The sequence below is a fragment of the Talpa europaea genome, assembly GCF_964194135.1.
Source record: "Talpa europaea genome assembly, chromosome: 4".
Lineage (NCBI taxonomy): Eukaryota > Metazoa > Chordata > Mammalia > Eulipotyphla > Talpidae > Talpa > Talpa europaea.
The window spans coordinates 68,025,315-68,050,451 of NC_140070.1; the positions used below are offsets into that span (position 1 = coordinate 68,025,315).

Below are 25,137 nucleotides of genomic sequence, written 5' to 3' on the forward strand. Positions count from 1 at the left end.
ACCTCCTTCTTCTTAGACCTCTCGTAGTCATCTACCATTATTATGAAATAAGGCTGACTGGGTATCCACAAATCTATGCTGAATACCACCTGTAGGTTAAGTGAAAAATTATCAGGCTTTTCAGCCCTCCCACCATTGGCATTAGTGTGTACCCCTGCAGTCCTAGAGGCATGCCTGATGGCAGACATCTGGAGTAGGGTGAGGACATACATAGGTGGGCACACCTGGCCTGAGGCTGGGCTTAGAAGGGCGGCTTCATGGAAACCAGGAGAAGAGAGTAGAACCAGCAGAGCAGCAAAGGAGAAGCAGAGACCACAAGAGAATTCCAGAGAGCTCAGAGAGTGAAGACTTCTCAGGGACTGGGAAGCCTGCCACCCTTCCAGCCCCCCAGGACCCCTGCCTGCCATGTATGTGGTAAAAGCTCAATAAAAGCCTGAAAAAAACCACCGAGGGCCCCAGGGCTCTCCTTTACCTCTCTTCCCTGATCATAGAAAACCTGCACTGTGCCTTGCTGGCACTGCACCACCAGTGGGTCCTTATGATTCTTCAACAATTCATTCATTAATTTGCTGTTAAACCTCAGTCATCGTTGTCACAATGACTACTCCAAACCCTCCCCATTCCAAAAAGCTCAAATTCACCCCATTAATCTGGGCAGATGATCTTGCCTTCAACATTACTGACAATGTTGAAGTTTTCTCATTAATAGTTCCCCAATGCAACCTTTAAGAATTGAACTTTACCTTCATCTGTTTTCTCTTTCATCTTTCTTGTCTCAGAGAAAATATGTCCTCCCCTGGTATAAGGCCTTAATGAGCCACCACTTCAAAGACCACAATCCCAACAATCTCTAATTCAGTTCTTTTATCTTCCACTAGAGAGTCCTTCACTTGGCTACTAACTGTCTCACATCAACTGCAACATAGTCTTCACTCATTGCCTCTTTAATTTCTTTATAATCACTTGAACTATTTTTTACATCAAATAATAACCCAATGAACAAATCAGAGTCAATATTTTAAAAAATTCTAGTTTTCCATAAGTACACATTTTTTACTGAGATTTTCGGGTTATATTACAATTGGTTTCACCTATACTACCTCACACATTGCTCAAAACTGCAGTAGTTGGCAAATATAATCACACATGTTTACAATTATGGTAACAGGTTCAGAAAGGTTAAGTGACCCCAGAGCTAATGAAATTAATCAGTATATTAATCTATGTACTCTAGCAGAAGGCTTCTTGATCTTGGTACCATTTTTAGGTATGATGTTTTAGGGCAATTATTTTTGTGTGTGGGCACTATAAAGTGCATTTCAGGATATATAGCAGCACCCCTAGCCTGTAGCCACTATATAGCATTGGAACAAAACATCTATCCGTGGCAATAACTAAAAATGCATCCAGACATTGCCAACTGTCTTCTGGTGGGACGACATTTGCCACAGTTGTGAAATATAAGGTAAAACATATATGTAATTTTTTTCACATTACAATACATTGGACAATGCTGACTTCATATTTTCTAAAAACATCCATTGTTACATTTGTCTTCTATGGATTCTATGATGTTGTTCCTACTCCTGCCATTTTTACCTTCTAAGACTCCCTTTATTGATGCTTTCACCGCTGAAAACCTGCATTCCAAATGTTAGCCTTGATGCTTCACCTTGAGTGAGTTATTTAACATCTTTGATGTTAAATTACTTCAGCTGTGCAACTGGAAAAATAACAACTGCCTTAAGTGATATGAACACTTAATGAGATAAAACAGAAGAAATACTAAACTCTTGACTGGTATAAATGATAATTTATAAAAAGGGTGCTAAGTATATATGAAAGTTCTCTTTGCCACATTCCTGGAGTGCTATCCTTCACACCTGCACTACCTTGAATTTTACAGTTTATACCGTCCTTCTTTTTTTTTTTTTTCTAAATTCTCAGGGAGTACATTTACTCTCAGTTTCAAATAACACATTGTAGCGGCAGGAAGACACAGCGCAGGATCCCTGTGACCTGAGCAGACAGATAAAGGACAGTCCTGTAGCCCTCGGTGGCTTTTTCAGGTTTTTATTGCCATTTTACCAGGTACATGGCAGGCAGGGGTGCTGGGGGGCCAGTAGGGTGGCAGGGCTCCTAGGCCCCGGCGAATATTCACTCTATCTGGGATCTCTCGCATTCTCTCGTGGTCTGGTTCGCTCTCTTCTGCTCTCTTGTACTCTGCTGGTTTACTTCCCATTTCTCGCTTGTTCTCCTTCCAGTTCTCTTCTGGCTCCATTCCTCTGGCGTCCTGGCCTTATATGCCCAGTCTCATGGCTCAGGTTCGCCCACCTTTGCGGGCCTACAGCCTACTCCAGGTGTCTGCCATCTGGCATGCATTTAATCTAATGACATGAGGGTGGAAAAGCCTGATACATTTTACTTACCCTACACACATGAAAAAACAAAACTCTTCATCTCCTGCATTTGCTAAAATGTATTCACCAAAACAAACAAAAAATAAGTTTAAGGTAAATGATTTACTAATTAACTTGAAAGGGAGGATCTTTTCACAACATATACATATATCAAAAGATATTGCAACTTGTAATATCTTACAATTTTGCCAAGTATACCTTAATAACTCTGGGGAAATTAAAAATAAAAGGGAGGGATGTAGGGATAGAGGGAGTGAGAGAAAATGAAAGAGTTATTTTTTTTAAAGATTTATTTTATTTATTTATACAAGCACCGGGTACAGTCAGAAGCACTGGAGGGTGAGAGAATTCGCCAGAGCCAGAGCAGGGAGCAGAACAGGCAGACTGATGAAATAAACTACTGAGGGGAGCAGCGGGCATGGCAGGGGAGGTCTAAGCACCATGTGGGACCCTCACCTGTGGCCAGGGATCGAACTGGTGCTACAGAGGCTGCGGGCAGCTTCGCAGCCCAGCGCTCAACCGCTGCGCCACCGGGGAGGCCTGAAAGAGCTAATTTTTATGCCAAAACATTTTTTCCAAATTCCTTCTTTATTTCATCTCTTAGCAAATCCATCATGGAATACTATAGTTTGTATTTTCCCTCTTACTTTCCTTTGTCACTATTTATTGATACATATTTTCTTTTACAGTTCTTGTTACATTCTAAGTCAGACTCTTAAAATGATCTCTAGATTATTTTATTTTGTAAAGATTTATTTATTTATGCATACAAGAACTGGGGTACAGGCCAGAGGTGCGGGAGTGAGAAGATTCACCAAAGAGAGTGAGGAGCAGAACAGGCAGATCTACTGAAACACACTGCTGAAGGCAGCAGAGGGCAAGGTAGGAAAGGTCTGTTGCACCATGAGTGTTGCTCCCTGGCCAGTAGGGAATTGAACTTGTGCTGCAGGGGCTGGCAATAGCTTGATAGCCCTGTCTTTAACCCCTGCGCCACCAGGGAGGCCCTCTAGATTATTTTAGTGGCCTATCAAATACTCTCTCTACCTCTATACATGTTAGCTACAAAATAGCATATATGCAAACTTAAAGGAACTCAAGAAAATATCAGAGTAGGGGAAAAAAAAAACATTTATTTGTATGTATATCATCCTTGGTTAATTTCCTTATTAATGAAAATTACAATGCACTTGCTATATTAGCAAACTAATATGTATATATACGCATTGCATTTATAAATAAATAAAAAGTGTGTGTATAGAAGTCCATGTTCAAAATATATATATATATATATATTTTAAAGATTTATTTATTTTTATACAAGAGCTAGGGCACAGGCCAGAAGCACGGGAGGGTGAGAGAATTCACCAGCAGCAGAGCAGGGAGTAGAATAGGCAGACAACAGAAATACACTGCTGAGGGGAGCAGCAGGAGTGACAGGAGCGGACTGCTGTGCCATGTGGGACTCTCACCAGCTGGCCGGGATCGAACCCGCACTACAGAGGCTGTGGACAGCTTCACAGTGCGGCGCTCAACCCACTGCACCATCAGGGAGGCACAAATATATTCTTCTTTACTTTCATGGTACAACCAATAGAAAGGCCTATATCAAAAAAAAAAAAAAAAAAAAAAAACAGAAACAAGTGTTGGAAAAGTAACCCTCTTATTCTTCTGGTGGGGATGTAGATTGGTCTAGCCCCATTGGAAAGCAGTAGGGAGCTTTCTAAAAGTAAATGAAAATAGATCCACCATACAATACAGAAATCCCTTGATATGTATCAGAAGAATACAAAAACACTAATCTGAAAGGATATATTCATTCCTGTGCTCACTGCAGTAACATACATAATACATAAGCTATGGAAAGCATCTGCCCGAGGACAGATGAGTGGACTAGGAAGATGTGCTCTCTCTCTCTCTCTCTCTCTCTCTCTATATATATATATATATATATATATATATATATACACACACACACACACACACATATATAATATATTATATATATTAATATATATATATATAAATAAACAGTTGGACATTACTCAATTAGATTTCAAACCAGCAAGCAAAGGAACAGAAAAATCTAAACCAAAAACAAATCCTAGAAATCTCACTGTAGAATTGAGCCTGCCAGAGGGCAAGTGTGGGGGGAGGGGAGTCAAAAGGGGAGAGCACTCAAAGGATGATGTTGGAGGACTATGGGAGTCTTTGTGGTCAGTGTTGTGTGGTTACATACATATGAAGTTACATGCAGTGTGGCAATCCAATGTTATCTCAAGAAAAGATAACACAATTAAAAGGTAAAATAAAAAATCTTTGTATCTGGGGACAGAAAAAATATTATAGCTATTGATATTGGAATGATTCTGTTACTATTGAAAATGCCATTTGTATTGACATTGTAATGACCCTGACTGAAGGAAAAGTGGGACAACCGAGACAAAACAACTTCTCAATTATGCTCAGTCCTTCTGACTTATCAGAAGGAAAAGGAAAAATATCAGATGGCTTTCCTTATAGGGGGAACATAGGGAAACTGAACAAGGGGTCAGAAAAACAAACAAACAAGACAAAACTAGTAGACAAACTAAATCTGAGACATATAGCAGGGGACGGGTAGGGAAAGGAAGAGAGGTCAAAACAGGGGATGGAAGGGCTCAAGAGACTATGATGATGGTTCACAAATGATATGTTGGTGGGAATATTTTATGGGGATTACACCTGAGGGGAGAAATCAAACACTGTGCAAAAATGAAAATGATGTAAGAATTTTCTTTTTAAAAAAGCAACCATTTGTTTATGAAGATGCTGATAAAAGTAATGCAAGAGATAAGAAAAAATAAAAAGTATAAAAATTTATCTTGCAGAGAGACCCCATCTAAATCAAAATTAACAAGCAGATTTATTAATATGTCTGTGAAAATGTCTGTGAAATATGTCTGTAGAACTATAGGCACTAGATTTGGATAATTTGAAATGCTTATGGATTCCATGCATAAAATCCTATATCCTCAGACTTTTGTAAGAATCACTAGGGACTTTCACTTTGAGAAATTCACATTGTGGCTCTTACATTTGGTTTGAATCATAATTAAAACCTCTCTGCTTTGATGGGTGAAAGCACTTTTTTATTTTATTTTATATATTTTTACATCATTTTTCATTTTTGCAAAATGTATGCATTTTCATTGTAGTTGTAGTCCGAATACAATTCCCACCCGCCTTGTTTTGATCCTACTCCCTTCTCCCCCACCACCCCCAGTAGTGTGGAGCTGGAAGCGATCACGCTTAGTGAAATAAGCCAGAAAGAAAAAGAAAACTACCGGATGATCTCACTCATAGCAGGAATTTAGAAAACCTAAATAAAAGACCAGGAAAAAGGCTTATCATAATAAAGTAAAAATCAAAATCAAAAAGCATTTCTGAAATCAGGACCTCATATTACAATTATGTACTATCTTTTCTTTTATAGTGTTTCATATGTCAATTTTCATATTAGATGAAGATCTTGAGAACAGGGATAACTGATTATAAAACAAGGTATGTAATAAGTGCTATTTAAATAGACAAGTCAATAATCACAGTCAGAATTTTAATATATATCTATAATAACATCTGAATCATGGAACACTATTTTAGGAAGATAATGAAAACTAGAAAGTGGATTATAAAAATCTTAATCCAAAAATTAAACCAACATAGTAAGAGAATAACACTCAAGAATAAAATAATTGCTTTTTAATCCTAAAGGGTTAAAAATACTGTGAAAGATATTTGCAGGTGCCAACTGGACTAATAAAAATTTAATGATAGACATATAAAAAAACTATATAAGTTAAAACTTACAAAGTCACAGATCTTGTACAAATGAATCCAGAAGCAAACAGTTTTCTTTCCATAAAGACACTCATCTGACTTTAATCTTAAATATAGAATAATGTTATATTTACAATATACCATGCGATAAAGCAGTTCTATAGTTACTAAACCTGGTTTCCCCCCCAGGGATATCTTTGCATATGGAATAAACAGCACTTATATGAATGATCATTATTATTCAAATAAAATATAAACACTTTAAAGAAATATGATATAATAAAAAGGGAGAAAAAGTCAATCATTTGTTATATCAAATAAAATCACCTTAACATAGGATTATGAAAATCCTACTTCATATATTTGAAACTAAACTGAGCTGAATGAAAAAAAAAATGTTTTTAAAAAATTCAACAGGGACCTCCTGTTGAGCAGGCAGTTGAGCGCCACACTATGAAGCTGTCTGCAGCCTCTGCAGTGCCAGTTAGATCCCCGCAGGCCTAGGAGCAACCCCAGGGCAAGCAGACCTCTCCTGTCTTGCCCGCTGCTCCCCTCAGCAGTGTATTTCTTCAGTCTGCCTGTTCTGTTCCACGCTCTGTCTCTCGTGACTCCTCTCACCCTCCTGCGCATCTGGCCTGTACCCCAGCTCTTGCATAAATAAAATACATCTTAAAAAAATAAAATAAAATAAAAAATAAAAAATTCAACACTGGGTGAATTATTAAAAATCTACTTGCAGATAAAATTACAAAACATATATCTGAATAAAAGTGACATATTAACATAAAAATAATAATTTAATAATATACAAGTTATTAAAACAAGCAGAGTAAGTCCTGAAGTATAAAAAGCAATGTAAGATCTGAAAAATTAATTGATTTCTTCTTGCTTAATAAATTACTGACAATCAAATGGTATTTTCTTACCTTAATAACATTTCCTTTATTTTGTAACATCATGCGTGATTGAGTACCCAATTTTCCCACTTGTCCAGATTTCCAGTGATACCCATTTGACCTTCAATATATATAAACAAAAGATAAAATGTAATTACTAAATGCATTTCTCCTTTTAATGAAAACAAATAGATTTTCCCTGCTTCCTCAAATAGAAATTCAGTTGCTAATATGTAACAAGCTACCACAAAATGAAAATGAAATATCAATATTGCCACAATGTCCTCAGTTATTCTAAAATATAGCTCTTTTGAAACTTTTGGGACAAAACAAATAAAAGTGAATGTCCAAACACAGATGAAGATATCCAACACATAGACATGTACAAAGATGTTAAGACAGCTTTACTGAATAATAATTGTTTTCTTACTTAATTTCTTGCAGTTTTAAAAGCTAAGGGTCTGGGGCCTCCCCGGTGGTGCAGCGGTTGAGCGCTGGGTTGCGAAGCTGCCCACAGCCTCTGCAGCGCCGGTTCGATCCCCGGCTGCTCCCCAGCCACCGGAGGTTCGATCCCCGGCTGCTCCCCAGCCACTGGAGGAGGGTCCCACATGGTGCGCAGACCTCTCCTGCTGCCCGCTGCTCCCCTCAGCAGTGTACCTTGGTCCTTCTGCCTGCTCTGCTCCCCGCTCTGGCTCTGGTGAATTCTCTCACCCTCCCACGCTTCTGACTGTACCCAGTACTTGTATGAATAAATAAATAAATCTTAAAAAAAAAAATTTAGGGGTCTGCAAATGTAAAGAGAAAGATGAGGAAATAAAAATCAAAAAATATTTTAAGCAGATTTACTAAGCGATGAAATCCTTATTAAGACTTCAGAGTAGCTTCCACATTGAAGATGCAGAAATTGTAAAGAATGCAAACTGTTTGGTTTTACAGTTTTCAAAGCACCATTTTTTGGATCCCCACAAATTTTTTGAAGTCCTCAAGGCAGGTAGTTCAATTCCTATTAAAATAACAAGACCAAATCTTGCTCAAAGTCACGCAGACAATAAATAACAAAGTCAAGATTAGAGACTGGATTTCTCACTGACCAGGGAGTGGTAGTTTCTCATTCTGATAATGACATTTACTATCTATATGAATTTAGAAAAGTATTTGCTCTGAAAACTCAAACTTTAGAGAATTTCTTTAAAACATGTGGAAAAGTTCCCTTAATTAAGGAAAATGCACTCTTGGAAGCTGACTTCATGAACCCTGACTCCCAATGTACTCACAATTCATTGAGACATACAAACTATGTCCAGAGTAATGAAGGGTAAAACAAAAACTGGCTCTTGACTCACTGAAAGAAGCAGCAAGATACACAATAAACTGTCTCCTGGAACATTCATAACTCCGAAAATGCATTGATTGAACAATTTGCAGGTACATACCTATATGAGTCCTGCATATTTTTCAAACAGATTCTAAAAACAATGGCCACTGAAACTGTACTAAATGTTTGAATTCACATGTATGTTCCAGAAGACACTTAATAGGTGCTTGATGATCATCACTTTGAGCACCAAACAAAAAACAAACACAATATGCAAAGATTCTGGTATTACTTAGTGCCACTAAAAACACATGAAACATGCTGTCTCATTCTCTGTAAGCAAAGGTTATAAACACTTAAGTTTATTAGGAATACCATTTCTCCAATAGCTACCAATATATAAAATGCACATGCACTTTGACCTAAAATTACACAGATAAGAGTTCATCCCCCTGATAATCTTGCAACATTTAAGTGTGTGTGTGTGTACATATACAAATGTGTATATGAATGTATTTGGAGAGAAATATATTCATGGTGGCAAATAAATAACATATAAAAATACTTAAAACTTAATAAATACTTAAATAATAAATACCATTATATTCCACAAAGAAATACTATATCACCACTAAAAAACTGAAGTCAATGTGTGTTGATATATAAAGAACACTGAGATGTATCAAGTAGAAAAGTACAATGTGATCAAATCATATATTTTTATAGGTAACCTCATTTGTAAAAATATGTCAGATACACACACACATAAACACACACACACACACGGCTTATACAATGATAAGCTATTTGGCAGAAAAAAATTTAATTGTGCAGAGGTAGTGCTAAAAAATGGACTAGGAGTTACACTAGAGCTAAGAAGTGATTATTTTCACTGTTCTAATTCTTGTATATGGCTGCCCCCAAAATTCTTTTAATAAATAAAAACAAAACATAAATTGGCAATCTTATGAGCATGAAAGGCAAATTCTGTATTGCTGTCCTAAACCACCCAGACAATAAATGTTTCAGAAAAATAATGTGTAAAGAAAAATAAGAAAGTGTATGGCCAAATAAAGTTCAGAGGGAACAAGAGTAATGCAAAAAGCAACATACTTTACGTAAGAGACAGAAAACATAGGAGACATTTAATATTGCTTATTCATCAAAAGAGGCCCTAGGTTATTCATTCAGGACCAGTCTTAGAAGGGCAATAATATGTATATAACAGTCCTTCACATATCTTAGTTTAATACCCTAAAATCATCTAAAAATGTCACCCACTGTCTTTCTTCTTTTTCTTTGCTCCTTGTTGATTGAAATTCTTGTAGTTTCTTTTCCAACTCTTGGTTCTCCAATTCTAATCGGACTTTTTCCGTTCTTAGTTCTTGAGCATTTCTGAGGAAATTAGATTTAAACACACAATATTCATTTAGGGCAAGCAAACACACATGGTAAGATAATTCGATATCATCTTTTACCCTTAGTTAAAATTACAAATAATAAATGAGTGAAGCATTTTAAGTATTTTCTTTGTACTTCTTTGAAGTATGGTCTCTTAATTAGCATTTGACTTCCTTTAATATCCTTCTTCAGCAAAGTACCTCTTCACATCTTAGATTTTTGCTTCCTATTACAATGCTAGATATTTAAAACAACTCACTTTATATAAATGTATGGTTTATATGCACAGGTATTTATAACACACAAATAGAAAACAAAATAAAAATGATTTTCTAATTATCATACTACCCTTCTGAAGGATTCAACTAGTTTTTAAAAGTGATGTTAAAATAAGGGACCTTTTCAGTATAGACAGAATTCACATTTTCACTGAAATGATCATTTGGAAAGCTTCAATAATTTTTGACCTTCATGTCATGTATATATAATACAAAAAAAAAATTTAAAAAGCAAAGCCTGCTTGGGGCCTATTAGTGAGAAAGCACCTATCAAGGGCTTTCTTATAAGAGCCATCAAAAGGATTAAATGGGAACTGAAGCAAGCACCACCTATTGTTTTCCATGAAAGAAAGCAATAAGAAGAGAAGTTTTTGAGAAAAAAGCAGAGCCCTTTTTATGTGCAAAAGATTTTGATAATATCTGAAACTTACCAAGCATTTGACAGTAGACACCTGCATTTTACAATTTTGCTCCTCTATCAACATTAGTCACTGACTTTTTCCCCAAGATCTAAGGCAACCTAGTTCTCTATCATTTATTATCTATCATGAGTCCAATCTCTTCTTTATTATATTAATGCTTTACTATAATTAAGTAGCATAAGCACCCATGGCAAGCTGCCAAACTAAAGAATAATGGATATCAGAAATAGGCATTCATTTAAAGAGGTGGTAAATAATCACCGAAGAGCAAGTCTCCAATAACACACAATCCAAGAAGGTATATGGAAGGGATAAGAGGCCATGGTGGTCTAGAAGGTCTGGAGATGCTTGCAAAGATATTGAGGGAGAGGCATTATTTTCACTATATTCATTTAAAGAAGTATTTCAGCCACGTCTACATATAAGCACTGTAAAAGGTGTTAGAATATGAGATACAATGGAGCTCCCAGGACATAGAAGAATGAAGAGAAATATGAAAGTAATTGAAATATAGTGAGCTGATGCCCTCCCTGGAAAAATACCTGTGCACACAGAACTAAGACCAAGGGGCTGTAGGAAGAGTTCTAGAGAAAGGGAAGTCTCAGCCAAGAACTAAGAATGAAAAGTCTTAGCCAGTCAAAGGGAGATGGTAAAAGTTCTGTTCCAGGAAGAAAGAAAAGTGTGGGCACAAGTAGAAAAGAATGTTGCATAGGTCAAGAAATGAGAAGTTTCACATGACCAGGCATTAAATGCAGGATGAGAAAAGTGGCAAGAAATGTAACCAGTGAGGTGGACAGTTACCAAATCAGAAATAGCTGTGTAGGTCACAAAGAAGAATTGAGATTTGTATTCAATGAGCAATGGAGATTGTTAAAAGGTTTTAAGAAAATTGATCAGACTAGCATTTTAGAAATATCACTCTAAGAGAAGATTAGAGGGTGCAAGACTGAAAGCAAGGCAATAAGTTGGGACACTGTTTCAGGAATACTAATAATAGAGAGATTATGTGGGTCTGACTGGCTAGAGATAGTGGAAAGAAAAAAAAATGGAGCATTTAGAAAATATTAGGAAATAAAATTAACCGAGCGTGGAGACTAGCCAGAAGAAGGTAACTGACGTAGGAAGGAGCAAAGAAGGAATAAGACAATATTCCTCAGTTTCCTCACTTAAACAATGAGGTCAGTGATACTGTTTCCTGAACTGGATTCATTTAGGGAGACTGGGCACAAAGTTCCAGGTCAGTTCCTGAGCTGTTCTCCCTGCACAAAATCTCAAGGGCTAGCAATACTTTCCACATGGTTTCCAGAAGAATAATTAAAAAATGTAATTGTGACTGTATCACAGATTTGCTTAGAAAACTGATAATGTTTCTGAAGTCCCCTTTATGGTAGAAAAAAAAGGTGTGAAACTAAAGAATGGACTGTCCTGGTCACAAATGGCCAAGGTTATGATGGAAATCTATGGGTCTTGAACAAAGGAAAGGATTCCTCCTGGAGATAACCTTGCACCAGAGTCAGAAAGCAAGTAAAACCACTGAGGAAATCTAAGTTTGAACCTGTTGATACCACATCAACACAACATATCTAAAGATCAGAAACAAATCATTGAAACAGTTGGGGGCTGAGAAAGTAGAGAGGAGTTGGAGAACATTAAGAAAATTGTGAAGACAACACCAAATGAAAAGAATTTTGGAATAAGGAAAGGGCAAGAAAGGGAACTCCAGCGCAATTACCATACAGTGGTTGTTCCAGCCTAGTTTTTTGGGTTGTGACTTATGGGTCAACAAGGTAAACACACAAGCTAGGGAACAGTGGTTACATCTCATCTCCAAGATAACTTCCAAACTCCTCAGTGTGGTATATAATATAATTTATTATCTATAAAAGCCTGTACTCTCCAGCTTTGTTCTATAAATCTTAGCCAACTGAATATGCCTAAAAGTAACCTGTACCTTTGCACAAGTTTCACCCAGTTACTATCAATCTTACTGCAATTCAAAGGCAAAGCTTGGAGACGTCCTCACACCTCTCCAAACATTTGGGTCATGGTCTCATAGCCCCTACACTTACATATCACCATGTCTCATGGTACTGTGAATTTCATTTACAATTATAATTCTACTTATTCACATCTTTGCAAACTACTTGAGGGCCCAGGCATAGAAGGTATACTTCCTGGGAAAGGCAAACTTAAAATGACATCCATTATCTATGCAACACGTGTCCTTAATAAACACATGTACAACACGTGTCCTTAATAAACTCGTGTCCTTAATAAATATTTGTTGGGTGAATGTTTATAGTTATAAGCACATAGACTTGAAATACATCACCAAAATAAAATAATGCATATACCCTTCACTTTTTTCCTTAAAAAGGGAAAATTGGTAATACTATCATTGGATAGCTCCCTTTTCCATCAAAAAGTGGTAAACCTGGGGCCTCCCCTGGTGGTGCAGTGGTTGAACGCTGGGCTGCGAGGCTGCCCGCAGCCTCTGCAGCGCTGGTTCGTTCCCCGGCCCCCAGCGAGGGTCCCACAAAAAAAAAAAAAAAAGTGGAACCTAATAATGATAATGCCACATATTTGTATAACATATTCCAATTAACACACTGCTTTTACAGACAGTATCTCAGAAGGAAAAGAAGATTTAGGAGAGATCTGAAGACATTGAAAAACCTCAGGACTATTGATCTCAATCAGGGAATTCAGAAACTAAAATTAAAAATCAACAGTCTGTCCCCAGTCCAGGATGGCTGGTCTTCTGTCATATTTGAGAGGAAGACCTTGGAAATTTCCAGTCACTTTAAGATGATGTCATAGGAAAGCAGAATATTGAATCTCTGGTAACCCAGCTATATCATGAAATTCCCAGGATATCCAGAACTGCCTGGCTCTGGCTGAATGCAAGTCACAGGTATAGAAGGTACACTTCCTGGGAAAGGCAAACTTAAAATGATCCATTACCTATGCAAAGTGCTAGAATATTTAGCACTTTCTTTTTTAAAAAAGATGTATTTATTCATGCATACAAGAACCAGGGTACAGGCCAGATGTGTGGGAGGGTGACAATATTCACCAGAGACAGAGCAGGGAACAGAACAGGCAGGCTGACTGAAATACACTGCTGAGAGGAGCAGCGGGCGAGACAGGAGAGGTCTGCTGCACCATGTGTCTATCTACACCGCCAGCCGGGATTGAACCTGCACTGCAGAGGCTGTGGACAGCTTCACAGTGCTATGCTCAACAGCCTGTGCCACCAGGAAGGCCCTATTTAGCACTTTCTCTTTCATTTTAGTTTCTTTCAGTTTCTTCAGGATGATTTTTTTCTTTAATTTTGAATGTGACACAAAAATATTTGCAACTTTCTGACTTACGTTTCAATAGTCAATAAGCCTAACCTTTATAACATTTTAATTCTTATGGCATATTTTCAGTCCCCATTTTAAGCTATTATATATATATATATAAATATATATTATATATATATTTCAAACTTCTGGGCCTCTCCTGGTGGCGCAGCGGTTGAGCGCTGGTCTGCGAAGCTGCCCGCAGCCTCTGCAGCACTGGTTCAATCCCTGGCTGCCTGCGAGGGTCCCACATAGCACGCAGGTCTCTCCTGCCGCCCGCTGCTCCCCTCAGCAGTGTACTTTGGTCCTTCTGCCTATTCTGTTCCCTGCTCTGGCTCTGGTGAATTCTCTCACCCTCCCGTGCTTCTGACTGTACACAGTGCTTGTATAATAAATAAATAAATCTGTAAAAAAAAAAAAGATGTTAAAAAATATTTCAAACTTCCATATAGATAAAAATACAGTGATATGAAGATAAAAGTTCAAATATTTTGAGTTCAACTTTAAATAGCCTCATGCAAAAATAAAAGCTTAAGTAACAATACATAAAAAGCTTTAGCAATTATTTGTATTTCAGTAATAAATGTATACTTACTTATATCTTAGTTTTACAGAATTTCCAGGTTTTCCCCATGGAAGAACGACAAAATCTTTTGTGTTCATGATTACCGCCTTAGTATGGTCTAAAAATTATTGTAATTTGTGAAAACTTCTGAAAAAAATAAAAAAGACAAAAGAATTATGTCAAAGGTAAAGCAATTAAATTACAAATTATGAACTGCATATAAATCAGAAAAAATTTAAAACCAGAAACCCTTATGAAGGTAAGGACTAAATAAAAAATTATTATGCATTTAAATACATTAAAAGTCATACAATATTTATATACTAATAGAGTTATAAATACATCTCATGGAATCAAAATTTCAAAAATATTTATTAAAATATTGAATTAAAAAAAGAATGCATTCAATAAAACAAAGCACATAATCCAATTCTTCATATGCCTTATGAAAGTATATATCAAGTATTTGTTTTTTATGTTGTTGTATATTATTTGCCCAAAAATAATATCCTGGGCCTCCCCAGTAGCGCAGCAGGTTGAATGCAGCACTGTGAAGCTGTCTGCAGCCACTGAAGCATGGGTTCGATTCCCAGCCAGCCAGGGAGATACCCACATGGCAGACCTTTCCTGCATCGCCCACTGCTACCCTCAGCAGTGTTTTTGGTCCGTCTGCCTGTTCTGCTCCCTGCTTTGTCTCTGATGAATTCTCTTACCCTCCTGCTCCTCTGGCCTATACCCTAGTTCTTGTATAAATAAAAATAAATCTTAAAGAAAACCCAAAAAACAAAAATAATATCCCAGGGTAAATAGAGTGAAATGAAAGACAGTTTAGCAATGCAATCCAAACTCAAAAACCTTGAATTTTTACATGAATGGTGACATAAAATAAGAATCAAGGAATAAAATAATTACCATAGGCTTTCTAATAATATCCCCATTTAATCAAAGAATATTTTAATAATCTTCTCTACCAAAGATCAGAAATTAGCATATTTTAGAACAATAAATGGAACAAGAAAGATTTTCTGCTTAACCTCAAGTTTACCCCAAAATACTTGGAACATCATATTTCCTGAGTATCCCAATTACTCATATAACTATTTGAATTATTGAATCATATGCACAACTATTAGATTTTATTTTATGAACAAAAATTTTCAATTGCAAACACTTTTACAGAAATATGAGATGATAGGGCCTCCCTGGTGGCACAGGGGTTAAAGTCTCAACTCTATCAAACTGTCGCCAGCCACTGTGGCATGAGTTGATCCCCAGCCATGTAGCTAACCCACATGGTGCAGCAGACCTTTCCTATCTCGCTTGCTGCTCCCCTCAGCAGTATATTTCATTAGATCCACCTGTTCTGCTCTCCACTCTGTCTCTGGCGAATCCTCGCAGCCCCTCCCCACTTCTGGCCTACACCCCAGCTCTTGTATGCATAAATAAATAAAAAGAAAAAGAAATATGAGGCACTATCATAGTGCTCATTGTTTTAAATGCCCAAATCACTTGTTACAGTTGGTTTATATATGTGTTTCCTATGTGATCATAACACCAATAAGTATTTCTTAAGTTTCTACTTTATGTAAGTCACTGTACTGAGAGGCATGAAGGAGTTGAGGCCCAGAAAGATTTGTTTGTTGAAAGTGAGATAGGTGGGCCTCCCCGGTGGCACAGCGGTTCAGCGCTGGGTTGCGAAGTTGCCCGCAGCCTCTGCGGTGCCGGTTCGATCCCCAGCTGCTCCCCAGCCACCCAAGGAAGGTCCCACATGGCTCTCAGACCTCTCGCCTCCCGCTGCTCCCCTCAGCAGTGTACTTCGGTCCTTCTGCCTGCTCTGCTCCCCGCTCTGGCTCTGGTGAATTCTCTCACCCTCCCGCGCTTCTGACTGTACCCAGTGCTTGTATGTATGTATGTATGTATGTATGTATAAATAAATAAATAAATCTTAAAAAAAAAAGAAAGTGAGTTAGGGCATATAAAACTATATATAATGTAGAGATTAGAAGTCTGACACAATAAGTAATCGCTTGAGCTAAAGCTGACCCAGGGACTTTATATAATTCCATGAAACAAAGTAGAAATTGCAAGGATCATAAGACTTACAATAAGTGAGAATAAGGGCAGTGTTCAAGCTGGCTAGTATTTAAGTGGGACTGTAAGGAGAAGGGAGAAACCTATATTAAGACTTGTATTGAAGTAATGTTTTTACAGTGTGGGAAAGAACAGCTCTTAAATGGTAACTAATGCTTGGTTCAATTTGGTTAATGTGCAGGCTACATGGAAGGGAAAATAGGCTTAAGTTTGGAAATATATATATGAATAAATGGTGGCCATGTTTAAATGCCATGTTAAAGCGCTTGGAATTTATTCTGCAGTTAATGAGAATCACTGAAAGTTTTACAGAGAAGCACAGAAAATAAGACTTGAAATTTTGCTCAAAGTTTTAAGGAGAGAAGTACCAAAATCGGAAGAACCAAATGTAAGACTATTGTGACATCTAAGTCCTCACAATCAAATGAGTAGTTCAATGTTTTTCCCTTGGGAGACTATCTCATAATTTCAATATGCAACCTCTGATCAAAACATTTTTGGACTGACTCTTTTGAATTTCTATTCAGGATCTATAATACACCAAATAAAAACACAAATATATTTTACTGTGCCTCATTTAAAACTATAAATGATCTTGTCCAACAGAAGGCACTACTCCGTTCACTCAAATCTAATTTCAATTTACCTGACCACCTCCAAATATCAATTCTAGCATGAACGGGTAGATTTTTACTACATTGAGGAAATCTGAAGGAATTTATTCTCTGAAGATAATTTCAAGAAGGAATCATAGAAAATAAATTTATTGTAAGTAATATGGTGGTTGCATCACAGCATTAAGTAAATTTGTGCCTCAATCAACAAAGATTTATCTAGCTGTGACTTTGTGTTCCCATTACTGGTCACAGTGACAAATGTCTTCCCTCAAAGAGTACACAGTCAAAGGGAAAGTGACACAAACAATGACAATAACATGGGACATGATCACAGAAGGAAGCACTTAAATAGATGACTAATTCCGGCTCATAGCTCAGCCACAAATCTGGCCTCTCAAAGCTAAAATATTTGTCAGTGGGAAATAAAGCTATCACAGCAGTGGGAAACCAATATGTGGTTTGCTTTTTGGGGAGAGAAGTTGCATCTTCTATCTCCTCTCTGTAGGTAAAAGTTTTGTCTTATTTTATCAAACAATGCTACAAAAACTATCTTTGAAAATCATCCAGGAATAATCTTACCTAATCAGATAGTCTCCTTATTTGATCATAATCACAAATCCAACTGTCTACTTTTCCCCCTTGTCTACTCTTGATTTTTTTTTCATGAAAATTTCCATAATTTTATCATAATCACCACCATTAAAAAATAATCCCCAAAGTTAATATATCTGATTAAAATAATTTAAACCATCTTAATTTCATTTATGCATTGAAATACACAACAGTATTTGTGTGTGTGCATAGGTATAAGCTGAATTGATACACAATTGATAGCAATGAATGAAAGAAAATTATGTAAACTTCATTAGGATGAGATGTTTCAGATTTATAGCTCTGCTGATCATATGACTTGCTCAATAGATTGGTCTTATTTGGGGGCATTTCACTTCACTGAATGCAATTAATAAGACTTCTTCTCAATTAACTGTTTTATTAAGTCACACACAGAAGTCAATTTTCCCACACGATGAAAAAAAGGAAGATTGTAATTGTGAGTCATGCTGTTCTGCCTATTTCCTTTTGTAAAACCAACAGAGAATTAGTCACCTTTCTGGGGATAACAAGGATATAACAGTGTGTTCTGCAAGCATCGCAGGCCAGATAGGTTCATCATCAATTCAGGAAGCTTGAAAGAGAATCTTGGAGCCCTTGGCACCATTCTCATAGGTTAGGACAAACAAGTCAGGAGGGAGATAGCAACTTGGGCCCCACTGTGAATCCCTATAACCTCTTTCCTCTCTTAGCACATCTCTGACACTCTCCACTGCTCTCAGCCGCAGGGTCCTCTGCTGCCCTGTCCTTACATGCTCCATCTGTTGGCTTGGGTGTGCCCACGCACACACTCACACACCACGCTCCAGGCGCCGCCATCAGGCACGCACACGTAAGACCACAGGTGTCGATCATTGATGCTAATGGAGGGAGGGAAGAAAAATATCTAATAACTTCCATTTACCCTACAAGTGGGCTAAACTATTCTCGGCTAGCACAGGTCCTGAATGTAAATCAGAAACTGAACTGCAAGTTGTATTCAGTCTTCCCACCAACCAAGATATCTGATAATTAAACATTACTTCAAGGCGGGCCTCCCTAGTGGCACAAGGAGTTGAGCACTTCTGTGAAGCTGTCTGCAGCCTCTGTAGTGCTGGTTCAATCCCCACCATCAGTGGAGGAATCCACACGACATGGCAGACCTCTCCTGTCTCGCCCGCTGCTCCCCTCAGCAGTGTATTTCGTCAGTCTGCCTGTTCTGTTCCCTGCTCTGTCTCCGGTGAACCCTCTCAACCCCTACCATCTTCCCTCCTCCCCCACCCGCTTATCTGGCCTATACTCCGGTTCTTGTATAAATAAATCTTCTGTAGGGTAAGTGAAAAAGTATCAGGCTTGTCTACCCTCCCACCATTAGCATTAATGATGGATCCCTGCAGTCCTACATGCATGCCTGATGGTGGACACACTGGGCTGTGACTGGGCTTATAAGGGCAGCACCATGAGGATACAGCAGACAAGAATGAGATAGAAAGAGCAAAAGAACAAGAGCAGCAGAGAACGAGAGAACACCAGAGAGCCCAGCAAGAGTGAAGACTTGCTGGGGGATGGGAGGCCTGCCAGCCTCCTCCTCCCCTGCACCCTTGCCTGCCATGTCCCTGGTAAAAGCTCAATAAAAGCCTGAAAAAACACCAAGGCCCCCCCTGCCTGGCCTGTGCCTGCTTCCTTACAGGCCTTCCTGCCGGCAGTGCCTGTGTACCTGGTACCCTGAGAGAGCATTAAAGGCCTTTAAAAATCCACTGAGGGCTCCAGGATCCCTCTACCCATCTGCCCAAATTGACAGTGAACCTGCCTTGTGCATGCTTTCTCTCAAATAGCCTTAAAGAAATTGAAGACCCTCCTTTACCCGTCTTCTCAGATCATAGAGCTCCTGCACTGTGCCCTTCCTGCCTCTACGGCAATAAATGGTATTCAAATCACCCATTCTTTTTACTTTCTGTGTTCAGGTTCCCTGGAGAACTGGGGGAAAAAAAAAAAAAAGGTTGTCTTTTGATATAAAAGTCCAAGAAAACCTTTTCTAAAATAATTTGCAGCCAAAAATAAGACATTGGGTGTAAGGTCAGTCAATGTCATCCAACTTTATGTGTGAGTGATCCCTAAGCTTCAGTCTATCCATATATAAAACAACAAATCCCACCCCCACACACATACACCACCACACACACACCTACTTTGCAGGATATAGAACAAAAGATCTCTGATTTGTAACCTGTAAAGCAGTAGCCTCCCAGAAAATCCCCAGGGATCTTGTGGTTCAGGGAACTGGGTAGCTTTTAAAACGACATCAGGAAGGGAACGGATGGAGCATTAAGACAGCTTTATCTCTCTGATTTAATCTATTTTTCTCTGGGTCAGACCTAATATAAAGAAACTCTTTCACAGCTGTTTGTTAAATGCTCAGGCTATTTTTTACACTCTCCTGCTGCTAGTGTGGACACCTGGCCTGGAGGCTGGGTGTGGGGCACTCACGCCTTTGATGGTGGACACCTGGGCCCAGATAGCATGGGGCGCACATGTGTGACTTAGAGCACCTGTGCAGAGAGGCCAGGGATGTAAAGACAGCTTCTCTCTGAGACAGCACTGCTGCTGTAGAGGCCAGAGAAAGAGCACAAAGGTCTGTAGGGGGCTAGAATGCCGGGTTGCCTGCCTGCCTCCCAGCCCCACTGCCTGGCCTGTGCCTGCTTCCTTACAGGCCTTCCTGCCTGCAGTGCCTGTGTACCTGGTTCCCTGAGAGAGCATTAAAGGCCTTTAAAAATCCACTGAGGGCTCCAAGATCCCTCTACCCATCTGCCCAAATCAACAGTGAACCTGCCCTGTGCATGCTTGCACTAGAATAGCATTAAAAGAAATTGAAAGGCACAACAGTATAGAAATATTAAATTATTATTAATTGTGTCTCAACAAAAAATCTTATCATTATAAATAATGAAAGCATTAAATTTATAAATCATACCTTTCAGAAAAAAAAGAAGTCCTTTCAATATTTTTGTATTTTATTTACCCAACTCTTTCTCAAAAATTCAACTATTGTCCTAGTTGCACTATCATGAATAATCTAGGCATGGGAAAATTGAGACACCTGTCCCAGAAACTACAATTTTATCCCCAGTTTCCATGTGTCTCTTAAAATTTAAATATTGTCCACATACTTACAATGATTATTTCATATCAGATTATTCCCCCTTTTCAGATTCACCACCCCTTTAATGCTCTTATCTTGTCATACAAAGGAAATTTAGAAAAAGACCTATTTGACATCATAGTTTTTCTGAGTTTTACAACAATTGTCACACATCAGAGTGGGTATCAGAATGTTTCCTTGTAATGTAAGGTCACAAATATTTGTCTCTAAGTAGTTCATCATCCCAAAAAGAAAGAAAAAAAAAAAAAACAGCTACTCTGCTTGGTATCTAAGGTACTCCATTATGCATTTTAATCTTCTCAAGCCTTATGTTTTATTTTCCGCTTCTCTGATCACCAAGATTTTGCTTCTGTTTAATACCTGCTTTGAAGGCCACCTGTATCATGATTTACTCCACCAAAAAAGAACTTCTCCTCCTATAAGAACATGGTGTATAATCCACTAATTCGCTACTACATGCTGCCTTGTGTTACTTTGTGCTGCCTGTTTTCACATGTGTGGTTTCCCCAAGTATCCCAAGTATTTGAGGGCATTTTTGCCATTGATCTCGGAATCTCCTGCATTTAGTAGAGTAGCTACACAGTATGCTATCAATAATGATGTGCTAAGTATTTGATTTATTTCTACTGCTTAGAATTTATTGCACAATCAATAATAAAATAAAACAAACACATTGTTTCCCACATCAACACATCTTTCTGTTTTTTTCCATATCTCCTACCAGACACTGATTAGCATTCAACAGAAACACAGCAATCACCTTTTCTGTGCCATATATCAGGTCAAGAGCCCTAAGGAACCAGATGAACCAAATAGATGCTCACTGAACTTACACTCCAGTAAAGGAAGAAAAAATTAAGAATCAAATAATAGCAAGAAGTATTGTCTTGTAAAATAAAAAAAAAATGAGCTTTCAATTAATTCACATGTAACAGAACTGAGAAGATTATGGGTAGTCAAGGCAGGTCTCTGTGTAGCTTAGTAGGTGTGAAATAGAGATAGAAGTGTGTTTTTTTTCATTTTCCACAAGCATACAGTTTGCATAGTTCTAATCTATGTAGCTTCAATTTTATACTTTTTTGTCTTGCTAACTTTGGGTTTAAAGTCAAGTTATTAAAAAAGACATAACTGAACCTACATATCTGAACACTTGTAATAATGATTTGGAAAAAAAGAAACAAACTTCCACAGCTTCATAGTCTCACAAATCTGATGTGTCACCATGACCTTTACTTGGGTGGGTGGACTTCAAGAATGGAGAGGGCTTATGTGACCGCCCAGGCAGAAAGGAGACTGCAAAAGTAGATGTGATACAGTTGTCAAGGCATCAAATTTTTCATAAGGCGCAAATGACTTCAAAGGATGAAAACAGGCTAGCATTTCAAAAGGCCGAGCTGTAGAAAACATACAACTAACCAAGGCTGGGGTTTCACTCTCTGGGATTCAGCCTTGGTTCATGTCTACATTAGCATCATGGGTTAGGAAGTCTTTTGTTTATAGAAAAGAAGAATTTCAACTCCAGATGTCAAGGCCATGTCTTGCAGCCCAAGGGCCCAGTCGAAAATTTAGTAAAACACTTGCTAGGCCTGCACCTCCAGCTCCACCCAGAGCTGAGTCTCTTTTCTTCAAGGTCCCCAAGGGCTCCCTGCACCGTCCAGACACAGGGCTCAGCCCAGCTAAAGCCAGCACCAAAGCTTAAGGCCCACAGCCTCCATCAGCAACCAGCCCACCCGTAACTAGCCCACTTACCTGGAGACCCCAGAGGTCAGCGTCACAGCCACCGGCAGCTGTTAGCTGCCTAGAGCGTCCTTCTTCGTCTCCTTGGTTACCGCGTTACTTCGGTACCCATAGCAACCACAAGGCCAGGTCCTACCGCGCTCCTCCTGCAGAGGGAGCAAGCATGCACTGCAGAAAGAGATAGCGACTGCTCAGGAAGGAAAGGCCAGAATAACTCAGCAGGACTTGAAGGCTTTCTGCTGGAGGAGGTATTGGAGATTACGGGCTGGCTATTACTTACTGAATCCCTACCAAATCCAGGCACTATTGCAAATATTTTATTTGTAATATTTAATTCATATTCGTAACAGCCCAATTTATAAGCTGAGAAAATTTAGGCACAGAAAAGTTCGAATAATAGCCCCAAATTGCAAAGCAAGCAAATGACAGACCCATGAACAATCACCCCAAGCAGTGCAGAACCCCCACATATATGCTCTGTTTTGCTTATCAAAGGTAACAACACACAAGGTCAAGACTAGAATTCAGATCTCTCTTTATATCAAAAACATAATTCATGGATGAATGTGAGTCTAATGTATATAATGAAACCATACTTATGAAACTTTTCTGTTGTAGAGGGAGTTACTTGTGGTGAACTTATTTTTGGCTTTCCAAATATGCTATATTTTTATCTCCCTTTCTTATATTTAGCAAATAGGATTGTGTCTATTTCTAGTGAGTCAGGCTAAAAAAAAAAGCCCTGTGCTTACCTGTAACTGGTGGCTGAAGCCAAAAGACTGTTACAGGTGGTGCCCCCGGAGGGGGTTGCTGGTAAAGATAGCTAGCCCCATGAAAAATGCTAAAAAGTGGAGTGGAGCTACTGATAAGTAATTTAAGGTACTGCAGAAGGGATGCAGATTCACACAGTCTTCATGACTCAGTCTTCAGAATTTCAGCCGTTTTAGGATCATTTGGGGTCAGGGGATTTTGGCCCCCACCCTGCCAATCTTCCAGTAGGCTGTTGTGGGTCTCTGAAGGTGAAGGCCTCCAGCAGGCAATCTCAGAGAGAAAAAGTTGGAGGCTTTGCAAATAGCTGAGCTACTGAAACTGTTCCTGGGTTTGCTGTGGTCACACTGAGGTAACAGCCTGGCAGAGAAGCAGGAAGGCCCCAGAGCTTGTGCCTTGCTGAGCTGTGTGAGTCGGGCAGTTTATCTTGTCCTTTGAGACTTGGTCCTGCTGCAACTCACCCAAGTATGCCTGCTCTGTATTTGGTTGAGTTGCTTAGTCCACACGGGGTATAAAGGAAACAATGTATATTAAGTTTCTATTACTAAGCCAGCTGCAGCTTCTATCTTGAATGTCTCTTATCTGGTGCTGCGCTGGGGCATCTCCACAGCTCAAGGAGATTGTGCCTTCTGTTGTCTTTGTGAGTTGGAACCTGGCCTGCATTCTGGCTGCCATGTGTCCACAGTAGCAGGAAGACGCCATTTTAACTGTTTTTATACAGGACTGGAAAACACTGGACGCTGCTTCAGTCGAGGTAAACAGCCATTTTTTTTGGCTCAGTAACTCTTTTTTTTCCCCTGCTTTGTTATATAAATCCCTTTGTTGTTGTTCTCTGAGTGTAAGTAGTCTTAGAATTGTTCACACAGGTGAAGAAATAAGATAGTGACCAGTAAACTATTTGGGCAGAGTCCTTGGCCAGTTTTAGTGCCCCATGCTGCCTTTGCAGCATACCCACATTGAATCCATCTGATTACTGGACTATAAATACTTAGCTCAACTACTAAAAGATACTAATTTTTTCACCATTGCTTTCCATTTTAATGTGCCTATGGTTATTGAAGAACATATTTACTATTTTCCCTTTGCAGGTTTAACTATAATATTATAACCAGATGGGTAAGAAAAGGCAATGACGATCATTTGGCTCCAACTCTGGGACTTGAAAATAAAGCAAACCTGAGTTTGAGACTTGGTCCTGCTGCAACTCACCTGCTCTGTACTTGGGTGAGTTGCTTATTCCATACATGGCATAGTTTAGAATAAAGGAAACAATGTACATTAAGTTTCTAATATTAAACCAGAACCATAGCAGATATTTAATAACAAATACAAAATGGTGAGGATGGGGCATAGGTAGTTATTTTAGTGCTGATGGTAAACTTCACCAAACTTCTTTCAAATGTAATAAGTGACAAGTTTCAAATGCATGTGTAATGCTAATAAAAATATTTGTGTTCAGGACTGTGTTTCTTGACAGGTATATATGCTCTGCAAATTACCAGGGAAGCATTTTCATCCTATCAGTCTTTATTCAACAAAAATTTGTTAAAAATCCACTGTGCTAGCTCATGAAAATACTGCAAGGAAGAAAAATAAAGCCTTTCTTATGGCGATAGTCACATTTCAAGGGGGACAGAAAGATAATAAACAAATAAATAAATAAATATGTCTGGTGCTTTGAAGAAAAAAAAACTAAAATAAATAAAGAAAAAA

The 25,137-nt window shown here is 38.5% G+C and overlaps 1 protein-coding gene across 1 annotated transcript in view; it reads right to left on the reverse strand.

The window, feature by feature from the left end:
- Positions 1 to 14,558, reverse strand: part of ZBBX (zinc finger B-box domain containing) — a gene marked incomplete at both ends in the record, with an annotated part of 181,663 nt that extends 167,105 nt beyond the window's left edge. Inside the window, 3 exons of the mRNA XM_084232624.1 lie at positions 7,163 to 7,253; positions 9,729 to 9,842; positions 14,491 to 14,558. Coding sequence (XP_084088750.1) covers positions 7,163 to 7,253; positions 9,729 to 9,842; positions 14,491 to 14,558 — 273 coding nt within the window. The remainder of the gene's footprint in view (positions 1 to 7,162; positions 7,254 to 9,728; positions 9,843 to 14,490) is intronic.
- Between the last annotated feature and the right edge of the window lie 10,579 nt (positions 14,559 to 25,137).